Source organism: Xenopus tropicalis, chromosome 2, assembly GCF_000004195.4.
Source record: "Xenopus tropicalis strain Nigerian chromosome 2, UCB_Xtro_10.0, whole genome shotgun sequence".
Lineage (NCBI taxonomy): Eukaryota > Metazoa > Chordata > Amphibia > Anura > Pipidae > Xenopus > Xenopus tropicalis.
Window position 1 is genome coordinate 137906883 of NC_030678.2, and position 16547 is coordinate 137923429.

At 40.4% G+C, this 16547-nt stretch overlaps 1 protein-coding gene across 9 annotated transcripts in view; it reads right to left on the reverse strand.

Moving 5' to 3' along the window:
- Positions 1-4826: 4826 nt before the first annotated feature.
- Positions 4827-16547, reverse strand: part of dgka (diacylglycerol kinase alpha) — an 82197-nt gene continuing 70476 nt past the window's right edge. For all 9 annotated transcript variants that reach the window (XM_012957810.3, XM_012957812.3, XM_012957811.3 and 6 more), the window contains 6 exons: positions 12856-12920; positions 11899-11989; positions 10422-10614; positions 8207-8327; positions 7212-7272; positions 4827-5650 (listed from right to left, as the gene is read on the reverse strand). In XM_012957810.3, coding sequence (XP_012813264.1) covers positions 5570-5650; positions 7212-7272; positions 8207-8327; positions 10422-10614; positions 11899-11989; positions 12856-12920 — 612 coding nt within the window. In that variant the 3' untranslated portion in view covers positions 4827-5569. The remainder of the gene's footprint in view (positions 5651-7211; positions 7273-8206; positions 8328-10421; positions 10615-11898; positions 11990-12855; positions 12921-16547) is intronic.

The window sequence follows — 16547 nt, forward strand, 5'->3', positions numbered from 1 at the left end:
CTATATTTTCCAATCCTTCCAGATCCCAAGAATAACAATTCTATTCTTTCACAGGGCCCAGCTAGAGAACAGTACTAACCTTTAATTGTATGTTACTAACTTTGTCTTTTTGTACTGATTATTACTTTATGTACTGCTGTTGTGTTGCTTTTTAAACTCAAACTGTATACTAAATCTAATGTAACACCAGATACTGCCACTAGGTGGAGCAAGTAATTTTAACAGCACTCCTGCAGTCCTTTTCTCAATGTCCTTTATTCAACACTAACAGCTGAATACTAAGCCTGAAGTGTCAGCAACACCACATATTTAAGATGCTGCTCCTGACTAGTTAATGCTCTAGTCCAGTGCTGTCCAACTGGCGGTCCACGGCCCCCTTACTCGTCTTGCTGCTGTGACTGCTTACCTTTTTGTGTAAGCTTTAAATGATATCAGTACTGAGATTAACTGCCCCCCCCCGCATTATTCACACTTCCAGATTCAGTCTGTAACCCCCTGTATTGTTAAAACATGGAATCCCCTGTACCGTTCACACCTTTTTAGTCCCTGCATTGTTTACACCCCTAAGGCTAGTACTAAGGCCCCACAGTGTTTATCTGTTAACACTGCAGACTGTAGGAGCAGTGCCAGCATTGTGCCACTGTATGTACTGCCTGCCCTATGCTGCCTGTGTGCCATACCCTGTGCTGCCTGTGGGAGGTGAACCTGGCAGGGGTTTGTTCTGGGCAGGGCCGTAACTAGGGGTAGGCAGAAGAGGCAGCTGCCTAGAGCGCAACTATTGGGGGGGCGCCAGGCAGGAGCCTCTCCTGCCTACCCCCTAGTACACTGTCTTTAGTCATTGCCCCCGCCACTTGTCATTACACGGTGGGGGCAATGATCCATCGCGACACAATCAACCCCCCCGTGACTGTGCATGTGCGCCAAAGCACACGCAGCGGGGGGTGGGGAGAGGTGGGCAACCAGGTTGCATAGGGCCCCTGGTTCTGGGAGTTTGTTAGCAGTTTGAAATAGTCAGTATATGGTTCATAAGGTGTGTAATTATGTGCTGGGGGTTGCTGTGCTATTCACAGGGGGGGAGGAGGAGGCAGCATATGATTTTAAGGGTGTGTCTGAATATGACATAAAATAATTCTTTTACATATGAATGAAAGCTGATATCCCTGCAGTGAGCACCAACCATTTGTGTCTTTGCTGCGCTACCGCCATTAATGTGGGTATGGTCTTAAAAGCACTTTTGATAACATGGGTGTGGTTTAAAAAAAGGGGAGTGGTCAAAACTGACTTCCATTATTGGCCCTCCACCATGTAGGGCAGAAAAATTCTGGCCCTTAGTATCACAGAAGTTGGACAGCACTGCTCCAGTCAATACTTGGGGAGCGCTAAATCAGAAGTGCTGCAGAAAGGACTGTGCTGCAATCTTCTTGAAGGTGCACTGAATCTTTTATGCCAAAGATCTGGTCTATCCCCTTTATGAACATCACTATTATAATAATCATTGCACTTAACAGTTTTGACTATAGCAAACTGTAGGGCTTGTTTACAGACATAGCTAGTAAACTGTGTAGTTGCCAATAGCAGCCAATTAGCTATGGACAGTCTACTAGAAATCAAAAACACTGGTGCAACTTTGCACCTTTGTTCATAAATTATCCCCTGTGGCTTCCACTGGGCAGATATACAAACCGGATTCCAAAAAAGTTGGGACACTAAACAAATTGTGAATAAAAACTGAAAGCAATGATGTGGAGGTGCCAACTTCTAATATTTTATTTAGAATAGAACATAAATCACGGAACAAAAGTTTAAACTGAGAAAATGTACCATTTTAAGGGAAAAATATGTTGATTCAGAATTTCATGGTGTCAACAAATCCCAAAAAAGTTGGGACAAGGCCATTTTCACCACTGTGTGGCATCTCACCTTCTTCTTACAACACTCAACAGACGTCTGGGGACCGAGGAGACCAGTTTCTCAAGTTTAGGAATAGGAATGCTCTCCCATTCTTGTCTAATACAGGCCTCTAACTGTTCAATCGTCTTGGGCCTTCTTTGTCGCACCTTCCTCTTTATGATGCGCCAAATGTTCTCTATAGGTGAAAGATCTGGACTGCAGACTGGCCATTTCAGTACCCGGATCCTTCTCCTACGCAGCCATGATGTTGTGATTGATGCAGAATGTGGTCTGGCATTATCTTGTTGAAAAATGCAGAGTCTTCCCTGAAAGAGATGATGTCTGGATGGGAGCATATGTTGTTCTAGAACCTGAATATATTTTTCTGCATTGATGCTGCCTTTCCAGACATGCAAGCTGCCCATGCCACATGCACTCATGCAACCCCATACCATCAGAGATGCAGGCTTCTGACCTGAGCGTTGATAACAACTTGGGTTGTCCTTGTCCTCTTTGGTCCGGATGACATGGCGTCCCAGATTTCCAAAAAGAACTTTGAATCATGACTCGTCTGACCACAGAACAGTCTTCCATTTTGCCACACTCCATTTTAAATGATCCCTGGCCCAGTGAAAACGCCTGAGCTTGTGGATCTTGCTTAGAAATGGCTTCTTCTTTGCACTGTAGAGTTTTAGCTGGCAACGGCGGATGGCACGGTGGATTGTGTTCACTGACAATGGTTTCTGGAAGTATTCCTGAGCCCATTCTGTGATTTCCTTTACAGTAGCATTCCTGTTTGTGGTGCAGCGTCGTTTAAGGGCCCGGAGATCACGGGCATCCAGTATGGTTTTACGGCCTTGACCCTTACGCACAGAAATTGTTCCAGATTCTCTGAATCTTCAGAGAGCTGAAATTCTGAATCAACATATTTTTCCCTTAAAATGGTACATTTTCTCAATGTAAACTTTTGTTCCGTGATTTATGTTCTATTCTGAATAAAATATTAGAAGTTGGCACCTCCACATCATTGCGTTCAGTTTTTATTCACAATTTGTTTAGTGTCCCAACTTTTTTGGAATCCGGTTTGTACACTAAGGCAATAAATGATCTAATCACCTACAAACCAACCAGGAACATAATCAGTGGCTATTTAATGGCCTTGAGTAAGTGATCTTGTGTTACTAGTAGAGAACAATTTATAGTTGTCGATATTTCCCTTCTATTTCTTCTGGATTTACCCAAGTTTGAAGGCTCTCCCCTGTTCTCCTGTCCCCAGCAGCATTCTCATGATTTTTCTGAAGTCTTATGAAGTCATGCAGTGAATTTCAGGCGTGCATGCGCAGTAAGGGTCCATTGATGTAATTTGATGCATTTACAAATGGGTGGGTAGAATTTTTTGGCTTCAGCAGCAGTAGGGAGTGACAGCTCTGACAATTCAATGTGGGGATAGAGTCCCTTTTTTCCCTATTATCCAAGTAGATGTGTGCACAAATGTACTTATTTGCAAATGTTAAATGGAACAGTATATTTCATGGGTTGGTATTCTGTCCTGAACCAGGTTCATTCTTTTGCACTACATATGTTTGAAAAAAAAGACTATTAGTAATGGTTCTCTCTAAAAACATTAGAGTGCACACATTTTTCTAATTTGCAACATACACAACTCATGGCAGGCTTGGACTAGCAATCTGTGGGTTCTGGCATATGCCAGAGGGGCTGCCCTAAACAGTCACTATTTACTGGGCCTGTGGGGGCTGTTTGGGCCTCTGTGTACTTGAAATGCCAGGGCCTATTTTGTATCTTATTCTGGACCTGGACAAACCTATTTTGCCACACCTGACACATAGGAAAGATCAGCGGGGCAGATCTATAAAAGGTGAAGACATTTTCCTGTCTGAATCTATAAGTGTTTTTTCAGATTGAGATTTTTCAATAAATAGATTTTCTCAACTAAACACCATGGGAGCTCAGAGATGATAAGATCCAGTCAAACCAATCAGACCTTGAATCCCAGTCCAGCCCCTGATTCATGAAGAGTAATTCCTGCTATTATTTGCATGCGGTATATGGGTGACCTCCCCACTGCTCCACTAAGTATCAACTGGAAACCACTGAGGTTCTTGGGCTCCTGCCCACTAAACTGCCCAGTAAAATGAGCTGAAAATATTTTCTTTGAAGCAGCAGCATCAATTTTTTGTTGTTGCTTTTTTCTTTTCTTGACATGTACTATGCATGTCAGGAATAAGGATACTTTATATCCTACTATTTAGCATGTGGCAGTTAAAAATACAATGGAGCCCAGTTGATAATGACCAATGGCTGGCGAAATCTACCAATGGTCGCACGAAAGATCAAAATTGCTATGTGTATAGCCACCTTTAGTCTGGAGGGGCTTAGTCAGCAGCTTTAGTAAGCCTGTGTTACCCACTTTAACACTAATGGGTTTATTTATCAGAGTTTGTGAATCCGAGTTTGTTTTTCTAAATCAAAATGTTTAAGTTTACACACTTAAATAAAACTAGACAACTCCCATTATAGAAACTTGCAGGCATTTAGATGGTACATTTTTCCATTCAGGCTTTTTCACTTAATAACAGACATTCAACTTTTTGAACACAACTTGAGTTTTTTTAGTGCAAAAAAAAAACTTGAATGTTGATAAATCTCCTCCTAAATTGAGGACAGAGTAAATATGTGAAAATTGCCCTTTTCCTGCTCTCACAAGCTGTAAAAAAGTATTTATTTTGTGTTGACAAAATGGCTCTTCACTATCAGGGTGTCAATACATTAAAGGATGGAGCATTTTACTTGTGAAGATGTCAGTGATGTCAGTTGTTGTAATGCAGGGTATGTGTAGACCTGGACAGTTATTAAAGGTCACAATGACTTCTCTCTGAAAATCTATTAGCATACCAATAAAAGAGCAGAACAATAACCCTCTTTAAAAGGATGAGATTTAATAGCACATATTGCATTTTATTGTCATTGAATAGGTTCTACATATAGTGCTGTAACTGGGTGGGATGTGCCTGGAAAGCACACGTACAACTCTTTGTTTTGTCTATGACTGATCGTTATGTATCTACTGCAAGTAAGGGCAGCAAAACTGAAAAATGACTCTAGTACATAAGTCATGTGGTACAGCATGACATATATATCTCTTATCTGTAAGTGTTACAGTTGTAGATAGAACAAAGTTCCTTTTTCTATAAGCAGAAATCTGCATTTAATGACTTTTCTTTTTTCTAAAATGACTATTATTTGGTCCAGGACACTCAAATCATAATGGTCTGGTCCCCACAAGTTAAGAACCTTACTAAAAGGTGTATACAGTAGCTTGGCCTTTACAAGAAAGACTAAATACATACATATATATATATATATATATCTTTAAGATCTCAGCAATACATTCTAAAATATATATACATTATTAAACAGGGGCTCTGACAATTCCACAGTCTTGAGCTCTTGCTTTTCACTCTGATGCCTAAGCCAGTTTAACAAGAGCAGTCTGCTGGGTGGATCAGAAGCTCCAGAATCTGGGTTGGTGGGAAAGGGAAAATGGCAAGGCAGGACTTGACAAACCCAACAAAAGGAAGTGGGGAAGGATAAGGCAGTGTTGACTAGCAAATAGGCTCCTGGCTTAAATACAGTATAGGTCAACAGCAGGAATAAAAGTTTACTTCAGGGAGAAAAAGCTTGAAGAACGGGGCGCAGGGGCACGCAGCATCGGTGCCTGGTTCTTATGTGTGATTTTTATCTAGAAAAAGAGAGAAAGATTAGTTGTTGATCGTAGTGTTTAGCTCATTTACTCTTCTACCTTGTACATAGCTATTCATATACTTGATACCATATCAAGCCATACTGAATAGATTGTTAAAACTAGGGCCCATGAAGTATACTTTGGGGTTCTATATAAGTAGTGAATGCAAATTTCTATGTGGTAGTGATGAGCAAATCTGTCCTTTGAAATTAATTTTAGTGCCTTGGGTGAAACATGCAGCAGAGTATAAAGTCGCTTTGCTTCCTTTTAGTTGTAATCCACACCAAACTCCAGCCACTCACAGATGGCATGGGCAGGCATAGTAAAAGCAAGGAAAGTTTGGTTGTACAGCATAGTGGTATATTTTATTATAAGCCAACTTCACCAGTTATGTTGCCCATAGTTTTTGTTTTTGAGCTTGTAGGTGATGGTTCAAATCTAATTACTGATTGTTTGCTGTGGGCAACATGGCCGTTGATGTTGGCTTACACACTATAATAAAATATGCCCCATATTCAGTAACTATAAGTAGCCTTGGTAGGTGAGAGTTTGACTGGGCTTTTTCTTTTGTTTGTAGTTTTAGGAGCAAACATTGTACAGGTATGGGATCTGTTTTCTGGCAACTCGTTATTTAGAAAACTCCGAATTACAGGAAGGACATCTCCCATAGAATCTTTTTTAATCAAAATAATTCAATTTGTCAAAAATGATTTCCTTTTTCTCTGTAATAATAAAACAGTACCTTGTATGTGATGGTAACTGAGATATCATTATTCCGAATTGGAGGCGAAACAATCCTATTAGGCTTATTTAATGTTTAAATGTTTTTTTTGTTTTTTTTTAGTAAACTTAAGGTATGGAGATCCAAAAAACAGAAAGACCCCTTATCTGGAAAACCCCAGGTCTGCATAAAAGATTCCATACTTCTACTGCAATAAGAACTGACTAGAATAAAGAAAATGGAATAAACTGACTTGAATTATGAATAATCTCTGTAAATTCCGTGGAATACGCACTACATAAAGAAGTATAATAATAATGATAACAATAATAATGTGGAAGTTGGCAGAAGTATGTGAAAACCTCATCAGGCAATATTTCTTAATTCTAGTGTCAAATGAAAAGTATTTGTAGTGTAAGCTATACACTTAGGGGCACATTTACTAATCCTCGAATGCGAATCCCGAATGGGAAAAAAACGGATTGGGAACGAAAATGTTGCGATTTTTTTCGTCGCGATTGTTTCGTATTTGTTGCAACTTTTTCGTCGCCGTTGCGACTTTATCATATTTTGCGCTATTTTTTTCGTCGCTGTCGTGATTTTTTCGTATTGCGCTATAGTAAACAGTGGAAAAACCAATCCGAATTTTCCGCGACAGCGACGAAAAAATTGCGACAATTCGCGAACAAGTCGTGTAGGCGACAAAAAAGTTGCGACGGCGACGAAAATTCGCATTCGGACGTTCGTGGATTAGTAAATGTGCCCCTTAGCATACAGTCTGAGTAAGGTTATTACAGTATACAGTCTGAGTAAGGCTATTATTGCAGCTTGTCTTACCGTGCAGGGTGGCTGCATCCAGGGCTCGCCATCAATTTGCATTGGGAGGGGCTTTGTGGTCCTGTAAAAAATAATGCTCACAATAAAGAACAAACTGTACTATATTATGGGCCCTCTATATATTCATAAATCAGGACAGTAAGTTGGACTGTAAGTATCACATATCCACATATTTTTCTTTATAATCCTATTTTTGACTTTACTTAATCTTCAAAACAAATGCAGGATTTGTATAGGAAGCAGTGTGTCTATTTTGCCAGAGGGGCTGCTGTAAGATGCCATAGACAGTCACTGTTTATTTGGCTGGTGGGGGGGGGGGGGGGGGGCTGTTTGGGCCTCTGTGTACTTGTAATGCCAGGGCCTATTTTGAATCCCAGTCTGGGCCTGGACAAACATATCTCTACTGACACCTAGGAGGCCAACCAGTGGGACACATTAATAAAAGCTCAAGGCATTTTCCTTTAGCAGCATCTGAATTAAAAATAAAAGTGGTTTCCAAGTTGAGATTTTTCACTATATAAAATTCCTTGGGTTTTCCCATCTAAACATTATGGGCGCTCAGAGATGACAAAAAGGGGCCAACAAGCTTTTCTTTCATAAAACAGGAAACTCTTTGGAATTCTTGAGTTGGGTTAGTAATAATTGGATCTGAGCTCTGGAAAACTGACCCATGAAGCAGTAAATGCATAATACACAAGAGAACACGAAAAATGGTCACATGGGAAAAAATGTTTCCTCAACTTTTGATAAATCTTCCTTGGGTACCTCATCAGCAACAATTAATGCTGCTTCCTCTTTACTGAATCCATCAGTTTCTAATGCAATTATTAGTATTGTTTAGATAAGTTCCCTTCAGACTAATGAGAGCAGTGCCAGCATCCCAAATAACCGAAACATCCAAAGGCAGAGGTAGGTTAGTGAGATTAGCCTGCTGCATAACCACTGGATATCACCAGTATGTGGATCAGTGCAAGGATTCATTTATGGAACCGTACCTTATTGTTAGTTCAGAACATGTTGCAAGTCGTTTGCCAGCACTCTTCAGTCCAGTATAAATCTGCCCCATCTCAATAGCACCCTCAAGTCCTACTACCTCCAGCCTCTTGTCACTGAGGTCTATGGGATGAAAAAATGTCAGATTAAAAAAAAGTCAGATTAATTCCATATTTAAGATTTAGTGTTGCACAGAGTACATTTCATGGTTTGAAAGGGGAATGATCATGAATGGGAAACAAATGTCATGCAGTCCAATAACTTTTTGTAACATTCTCAGGGTCTGTTCAGTAGTATTGCGTCCCTAATTCTGCTCTGAGCTCAGAGACTTGTTTATGCACTACCAGATGCAGAGGCAAAAAGCCTGTCTGAAGCTGTTTCCAGTCAGCATCAGAAGAAGAAAAAATATTTCCTGACTTTAAAGCGGCAATAAAATCCAGTCTTTATATCAACAATCTGCTAAAAGTGTAAATAAAATGCAGTTTGCCTATTCTATACCCTTTATTAACTTCTTTGGACTCTTTCTTGAGTTTAGTGATATCCCTTGTGAGAGATACAATGGAAAAGATCATCGTTTAGTGTGTTTTCCACCAGTGTTAAAGGTGGGATACAAGTATCGCCAGGTACACTGCCTGGTTTTACAGCAGGTAATGCTGTGTTTAAGTTACTGGCTTAGCAAAAGCCAAATGAATAGGTCCCTGGAGTGAATGGACGGAGACAGGAAAGACCCTCCATTCCGTACTCCACTTAATATTTTGATTTGGCCAGCTGTAGGGAGCTGCCTAATTAGGCTGCAGGTGAGCAGCAAATTAAAGGGCTGTGATTACTCAGGGGGTTGAAGTTGGTTCTTAACTCAGTGAAGGTCACTCTCAGAGCGGGGCACAGGGCAGGAAGGCTGCCTGCCTGTGTTAGGAACTCCCAGAGGAGCTAGGGGTGCCACCTGCCACTGCGAGGAAAAGAGAGAGTCGTGTTTATGAACTGTGTTCCTTTAAGTTTTATGTTGGGAAGAATTTGTCCTAAATAAACCTGTGTTTTGCCTGAAGACATGTTGCCCCTGTGTCTTATGCTCCAGATCCTCTGCATGCCTGCCTACCATTACTAATTCCCCCAAAATTGCGTGTACAGCATGTCACACCCTTTACAGCACTGGAATCCAGAACTGCCCTGCATATTGTATAGGAGGCCTTACCAGTGCTTTGTAAAGGAGTAGAATTACCCTCTTCTATGCATACATACGCTCTTTTAATACAGGACTTGCCGCCCCCCAGCTGCTGTTGACTAGTCTATATCCACAAGTACAACATTGTCCTTTCTCCAAGAATTCACTATCTCTGATCCAAGCTAGCCTGTCCATTAAGGTTATCCTGCATTTATAAATGCCAATTGCATAACCTTACATTTATTAAAATGTAACACCCAATGAAATGATTTCATTGTTCTGCAGTTTTGTGTCCTTGGCAAATGGAAACACTTTGGATCTAAAGCTTTTCCCCAGTCATTAATCAATGGTTGCCTCAATAGAGAAGCCTTTTGGCACAACAGAATGTACTGGATACTACTACTCTCTGAAAAATATCCTGAAGCATTCTTCATTCTCCTACATATAGTGCCAGCAACCGGGTCACCATCAGTATTCATTGTGGGACCCACACAAGCTGCAGCAAAATCTATGTAGATCTTACCTATTGCAACACCACAGTATGCAACACAACAAGATGTACTCTATATTAAAATCCCTGCATAACTTGTAATTCATGCAAAATCAACCATCAAATTTCAGTTAAGGAAATGTATATTTCATCCACAATATGTTTATTTATTTGTTTGAAAGCAAATAACTGACTAGTTGCTATGGGTTACTAGACTAATCTAACTCATACTGAAACTATGCACTTGTTATTTCCCACTCTACAAAAATAAAGATAAAATAATACAATTCCTATAGAAACATAATTAATAGTAACTAGTGATCCACGGGAATCCCTGTTATCACAGGGGGCAGTGAAGAGTGGAACCCCCTCCTGCCTGAACCCACAGCATCATATTAATGTGTGCGCAGATAGGGGGGCAGGGCAAGTGACAACTTGCTGGTAATGCAGCAGAAGGGTGTGTGGGTGGGGGTTGTGGTAATGCTGCTGGATTGGGGTAAGTGAATTTGTGCTACTCTAGAGCTTCCTAAATTCCATTAATTGGGGCATCTCTTATTTCAGATCTCACCTTGTACACATGACTTTAAGGCATCAGGGTCAGTAATGGCTTCAGGGGCATTATGACATGAAGCATTGCGAGGTTCTCCCCAGTGTTTCTTAGTCTCTCCCCATAGGTTGGAACCCCCATGCATGCTTGGAATATTTATAACTGCGATGCCTTCCAGGGACAGAGAGCTGAGTTTCAACGGGGAGCCACAACACTGGAGCAAGTAAACAGAAAATATTATTAATTTTGACAAACAGCAAGCATTTCAACAGCTCATCATCAACCAAACCCACTGCGGATGCTATTTCAAGGCTTTGTCCAAGGCTGTAAACCTGTGCATGCTTTCTGTGACTTTTCATGAGTTTTCTTTACCTTGGTACATTGCGCAGTACTATTTGTAGCAATTAAAAGAGAAGAAATGCCTCTTGGTGTTTGTATAGCTTGCAATTCCTTTATACTGTCATATATAGTTTGTATCTGTTATAGTCCTGTTATAATAGCAAGTTACTCTGGTTTACATGGATTTTAAAGTATTTTTGAGAGCCCAACCAGGGTAAATCAGTATTTTAGTGACAGCCCTGTGCTAATGCAAACTGAGCATCACAGTAAATACCCTAGTCTTCTGCTTTGGTACCCAGACACATAGTACACTGGTCCAAATTGCAGGCCATATGTGGCCATGCCATAATGGTATCTTCTGATTCCAAAAGACCTACTGGTGTAAATATCATACCCTATTCCACATGGGGAGTTCTCTAACCAAATTGGCAGCAATAGGATGGAGCCAACCCCACTAGCTTCTTTACACAAATGGGGTTATGTAATAAAATGCACTAAGTTTGCCCAGGAGCAGTAACTCATAGCAATCAATCAGCAGGTAGAATTTACTGGTCACATGTTTAAAAGGAAACATCTTATTAGTTGCTATAGGTTATTGCTCCTGGGCAAACTTGGTGCATTTTATTATGATGGTTAGTGGTTTAGTCTGCAACATGTACATTTACTGGACCCCTAGATTCATAATTATAAACTCCCTGAGGTATATAATAACCCACAGGACACCTACAGTCCTCACCCAGTTGTATCAACATGGGCTCCAGAGATAAGAACCTATTCTAGCAGTGCTTTAGTGCTGTCTCCAATAAAGGCCCTTAAAGATGTAGTGCAACACACTGTAAGACTGAAGAAAGACTTTGAGGATGGTTAATACTACTTTCATAGCACTCCATACCAGCCAACTATCACAATATCTATGCTAAACAATCAGTCAGTAATTCCTATTTTTTATATTTCTGCAGGACAGAAACTCTGTCTCAGTCAGTATAAACACTAGTACAATGCAGAGCAATAGCTCACAGCCACAAAAGGAACAAGAACACCATAATTTTGCCAGCCACTGGGCACAAGTAACATTGAGGTAATACAATTAGTACAGATAATAAGGAAAAAAAGGAAAATAATATTTCCTCCACTGATTGGAAAGAAAGTCACAACTTACCTCAATTGTAATGACCTCTTTAAGTTTTTTACAGGTAGAGAAAACAGTCTCTGATGTAGCAAACTCAAAATACCACAATTTGTTCTTCATTCTATGGAGAAAAAGCAAAATATGCATATGTTGCCTGGATCATTCTTTATTTTCTAATATCTAGAAGCATCTAGCACACCTTCCAACAGACCCCTATGTTTATATTTCAAAATAACTTATTTAGTTTAATTTTAATGAGTCTGGGTAGACAGATTTTATTTATTTATTATTAGCTGACATTAAGATCCATACATTATTAAGAGATGCTATACTACCAGTCTTGTCAGAGGTTTCCCATAGACACTGTGGCAACAGCACCCCTAGTGGTTATCAGTTTAGGAAGCATACATCACAAAACAAATAACAAGGGTGGAGCTATAAAGGTGATAAATAGACAGTTGCAGTCTTGAAAACATTATACTATGGTAAGGGCCACATAGACAAGTAAGTTGCCAACTGCCAGCAATAACCTACCCAAGTCCAGTGTTTTGGCAGCTGTGGCTAAGTAGGCAATACCCTAGCAGTTGGATACTCATGAACAGAGCACATATAACCCATTGCTTACATAGCTTATCAAGCCTGATCTGTATTGCTGGCCTACACAATATTTCCCTCAAAAAAACACATGTTGCTGGAGGATTTATTTTATCAGCATACATAAGAAGGTGCCGGAACTGACAGCTGCTCATGTGGCTGCCCTGTCAATATTTCTTGCTTAAATGAAAAGCCATGAAATATAAACTTATCCATCTCCAACTTAAGTCCACAGTTAGCTTTTAGTGGTCACATATATGATAGGTTTTCATGGGCTAATGGACTGGAGCGGACTTATGCCCATGCTACTAAGTAACAACAATTTCTTGTGTCGGTCAACCTGCACAGGAACTCTAGATCAAGTGGAACGAGTCCATTACACATTATATTCACCTGCTATTGAATTTCTCTGGATATTTTTCCCTCATATTATGGAATCTGTGAGCTATAGATGCATCCTGCGAAGATAAGAAAAATATAAGATAAATATATGGAAACAAAACCCTTAACATGAATATAGCTACAACTGCTATATTTTATATACCAAACGTACTGCACCAGCATAAAGGTTCATCATCTCTATAGAAAGATCCAAGCCTTCAAAGTTGTCACAGGAGCTCCCCATCTTAGACAGAAGTCCTGCTAAAGGGCTGGGGTGGCCTTAGACTACTACAGAAGCCCAAAACATCATAAACTCGAGTCCACAAATGTTTTACATTTCCTAAAAAGTATGAACTGAAAAAGTCCACAAAAACCAACTCCAAAAATCTGAAACCTATAAAGTTTTAAGGCAAAAGAAGGATCTTACAAGGAGAGGGGAGGGACATCTGCCATTTACTTCTACATGATCTCGCCAACTTTTAGCTAGCAAATAGTCAGATTTGGATTTTTAGTTTGTCGCATAGTAAAGCTGCAAAATGTTGCAACTTTTTATTTCTGCGACTTTTAGCGATTAAAAATTCAGAAAAAAAATCAGATAGTTAGTAAATGGCCCCCATAATGTACAACATCTCTGGCCTAGTTCTTTAGTAAAGATTTAGTCCTCCTTTTAGAGGACAAGGTACTTACAGTGGCTTGCAAAAGTATTCGGCCCCCTTGAACTTTTCCACATTTTGTCACATTACAGCCACAAACATGAATCAATTTTATTGGAATTCCACGTGAAAGACCAATACAAAGTGGTGTACACGTGAGAAGTGGAACAAAAATCATACATGATTCCAAACATTTTTTACAAATAAATAACTGCAACGTGGGGTGTGCGTAATTATTCAGCCCCCTGAGCCAATACTTTGTAGAACCACCTTTTGCTGCAATTACAGCTGCCAGTCTTTTAGGGTATGTCTCTACCAGCTTTGCCCATCTACAGACTGAAATCCTTGCCCATTCTTCTTTGCAAAACAGCTCCAGCTCAGTCAGATTAGATGGACAGCGTTTGTGAACAGCAGTTTTCAGATCTTGCCACAGATTCTCAGTTGGATTTAGATCTGGACTTTGACTGGGCCATTCTAACACATGGATATGTTTTGTTTTAAACCATTCCATTGTTGCCCTGGCTTTATGTTTAGGGTCGTTGTCCTGCTGGAAGGTGAACCTCCGCCCCAGTCTCAAGTCTTTTGCAGACTCCAAGAGGTTTTCTTCCAAGATTGCCCTGTATTTGGCTCCATCCATCTTCCCATCAACTCTGACCAGCTTCCCTGTCCCTGCTGAAGAGAAGCACCCCCAGAGCATGATGCTGCCACCACCATATTTGACAGTGGGGATGGTGTGTTCAGAGTGATGTGCAGTGTTAGTTTTCCGCCACACATAGCGTTTTGCATTTTGGCCAAAAAGTTCCATTTTGGTCTCATCTGACCAGAGCACCTTCTTCCACATGTTTGCTGTGTCCCCCACATGGCTTGTGGCAAACTGCAAACGGGACTTCTTATGGTTTTCTGTTAACAATGGCTTTCTTCTTGCCACTCTTCCATAAAGGCCAACTTTGTGCTGTGCACGACTAATAGTTGTCCTATGGACAGATTCCCCCACCTGAGCTGTAGATCTCTGCAGCTCCTCCAGAGTCACCATGGGCCTCTTGGCTGCATTTCTGATCAGCGCTCTCCTTGTTCAGCCTGTGAGTTTAGGTGGACGGCCTTGTCTTGGTAGGTTTACAGTTGTGCCATACTCCTTCCATTTCTGAATGATCGCTTGAACAGTGCTCCGTGGGATGTTCAAGGCTTTGGAAATCTTTTTGTAGCCTAAGCCTGCTTTAAATTTCTCAATAACTTTATCCCTGACCTGTCTGGTGTGTTCTTTGGACTTTATGGTGTTGTTGCTCCCAATATTCTCTTAGACAACCTCTGAGGCCGTCACAGAGCAGCTGTATTTGTACTGACATTAGATTACACACAGGTGCACTCTATTTAGTCATTAGCACTCATCAGGCAATGTCTATGGGCAACTGACTGCACTCAGACCAAAGGGGGCTGAATAATTACGCACACCCCACTTTGCAGTTATTTATTTGTAAAAAATGTTTGGAATCATGTATGATTTTCATTCCACTTCTCACGTGTACACCACTTTGTATTGTTCTCTCACGTGGAATTCCAATAAAATTGATTCATGTTTGTGGCTGTAATGTGACAAAATGTGGAAAAGTTCAAGGGGGCCGAATACTTTTGCAAGCCACTGTATATTGCTGCCAATTTATATTCTGTGTGTAAGCAGTGTTTACTATAAATATATACTGGCAAAGGTTAGTCTGCTCGTTCAACATTATTTATCTGAAACTTTGTGTTTATTAAATAAATCTGGAAACCTCTACGTTGCTTCTAAAGAGAACAAACGCCCCAACTTCCAGGCCAAATTAACTTAGAACGCTTAGGAAGTTGGGTAAAGAATGCCATGTTTCGCTTTTGAAAATGACACAAAAGTGATGTGTTGGACCAAATGAGACAAAAGTAATCATTCAGCAGTCTGGGTCAATGTTTGGATAAAATGGGTCCCAAAGCAGCTAAAAGGACTTTCTGTCCAAACATGATCAGGTATTGCCAACAAAGTTTATTGTTTTAGCCTGGGAAAGTTTCCAGCCCATATCTGCCTGTAAATGGGCATCTGAGTTGAAATTTGTCCCAGGTGACTAAAATATCATCACATTTTGCTAATATTACTAAAATATATGTTTTCAATTCATTATTTTGTAACCATGAAAACATCCCTAAAAACAACCTTTTATCTTCCAACAACTGTATCTATTTTTGTATTGAGTTCGTTCTGTGTTTATTATACAGATACCCGTTAATGAAAACAACTGGCTGAGTTTCTGGCTCATATGACATTATATGACGTCTTTGTCCCTGTATGCAAGGACGAGTTTTCAGCAGAAAGTAATCTTGGAAAATACCAGGCAGAATAGATCCTACTGCCCTCCCAGACTTTCCCACCAATTCCCAATCCCCTCGCCTAATAAAAAGAGAGTTGGCAACCAGTCAGCTACAAAAATAACTCTGAATGTGGATGTATCCCACTGTACTAAGCTACAGAATCACACACAGTACATGAACAGAGTTCAGTGACACTAGATAACATTAACAAATAACATTCAAACAGAGCCAAGACTGAAGAGAACTCGTGCCAGTCTCCAACCAAAAAAGGCTGTTTCCCTTGGGATGTCCATTGGGGGGAGGGTACAAAATCAAATGTTATGCAATTTCACATGGTTGGCTACACAAAATGATCCAATTAATTATCCCTCAGGAAAAGTGTGGCCCTGTATTGATATGGGTGAATGTTTCAATTTTGCCTTAGCAACATCTTGAATATGAATACCAGGAGTCTTTTGAGCAGTGTTCTGCCAGTATGCATAGGGCTACAAAACTATTTGAAATGTAGAGACCTGACCATAGGCAGTTTCATGGCTGTCATTTCAGCTACTGCAGACATAGTACTTACAGGTTTATGTGTAATAACCGCTCCCTATTAGGTGCAAGACACGCCTAGTATTTTTGAAGTGGGGTTGCATCATTTCCAGAGCCCATGTTCAAATGGCAATCTGATTCATATGTAGTGCACCTCTGATGAAACCTGCAGTGAGAGCCCTGGAG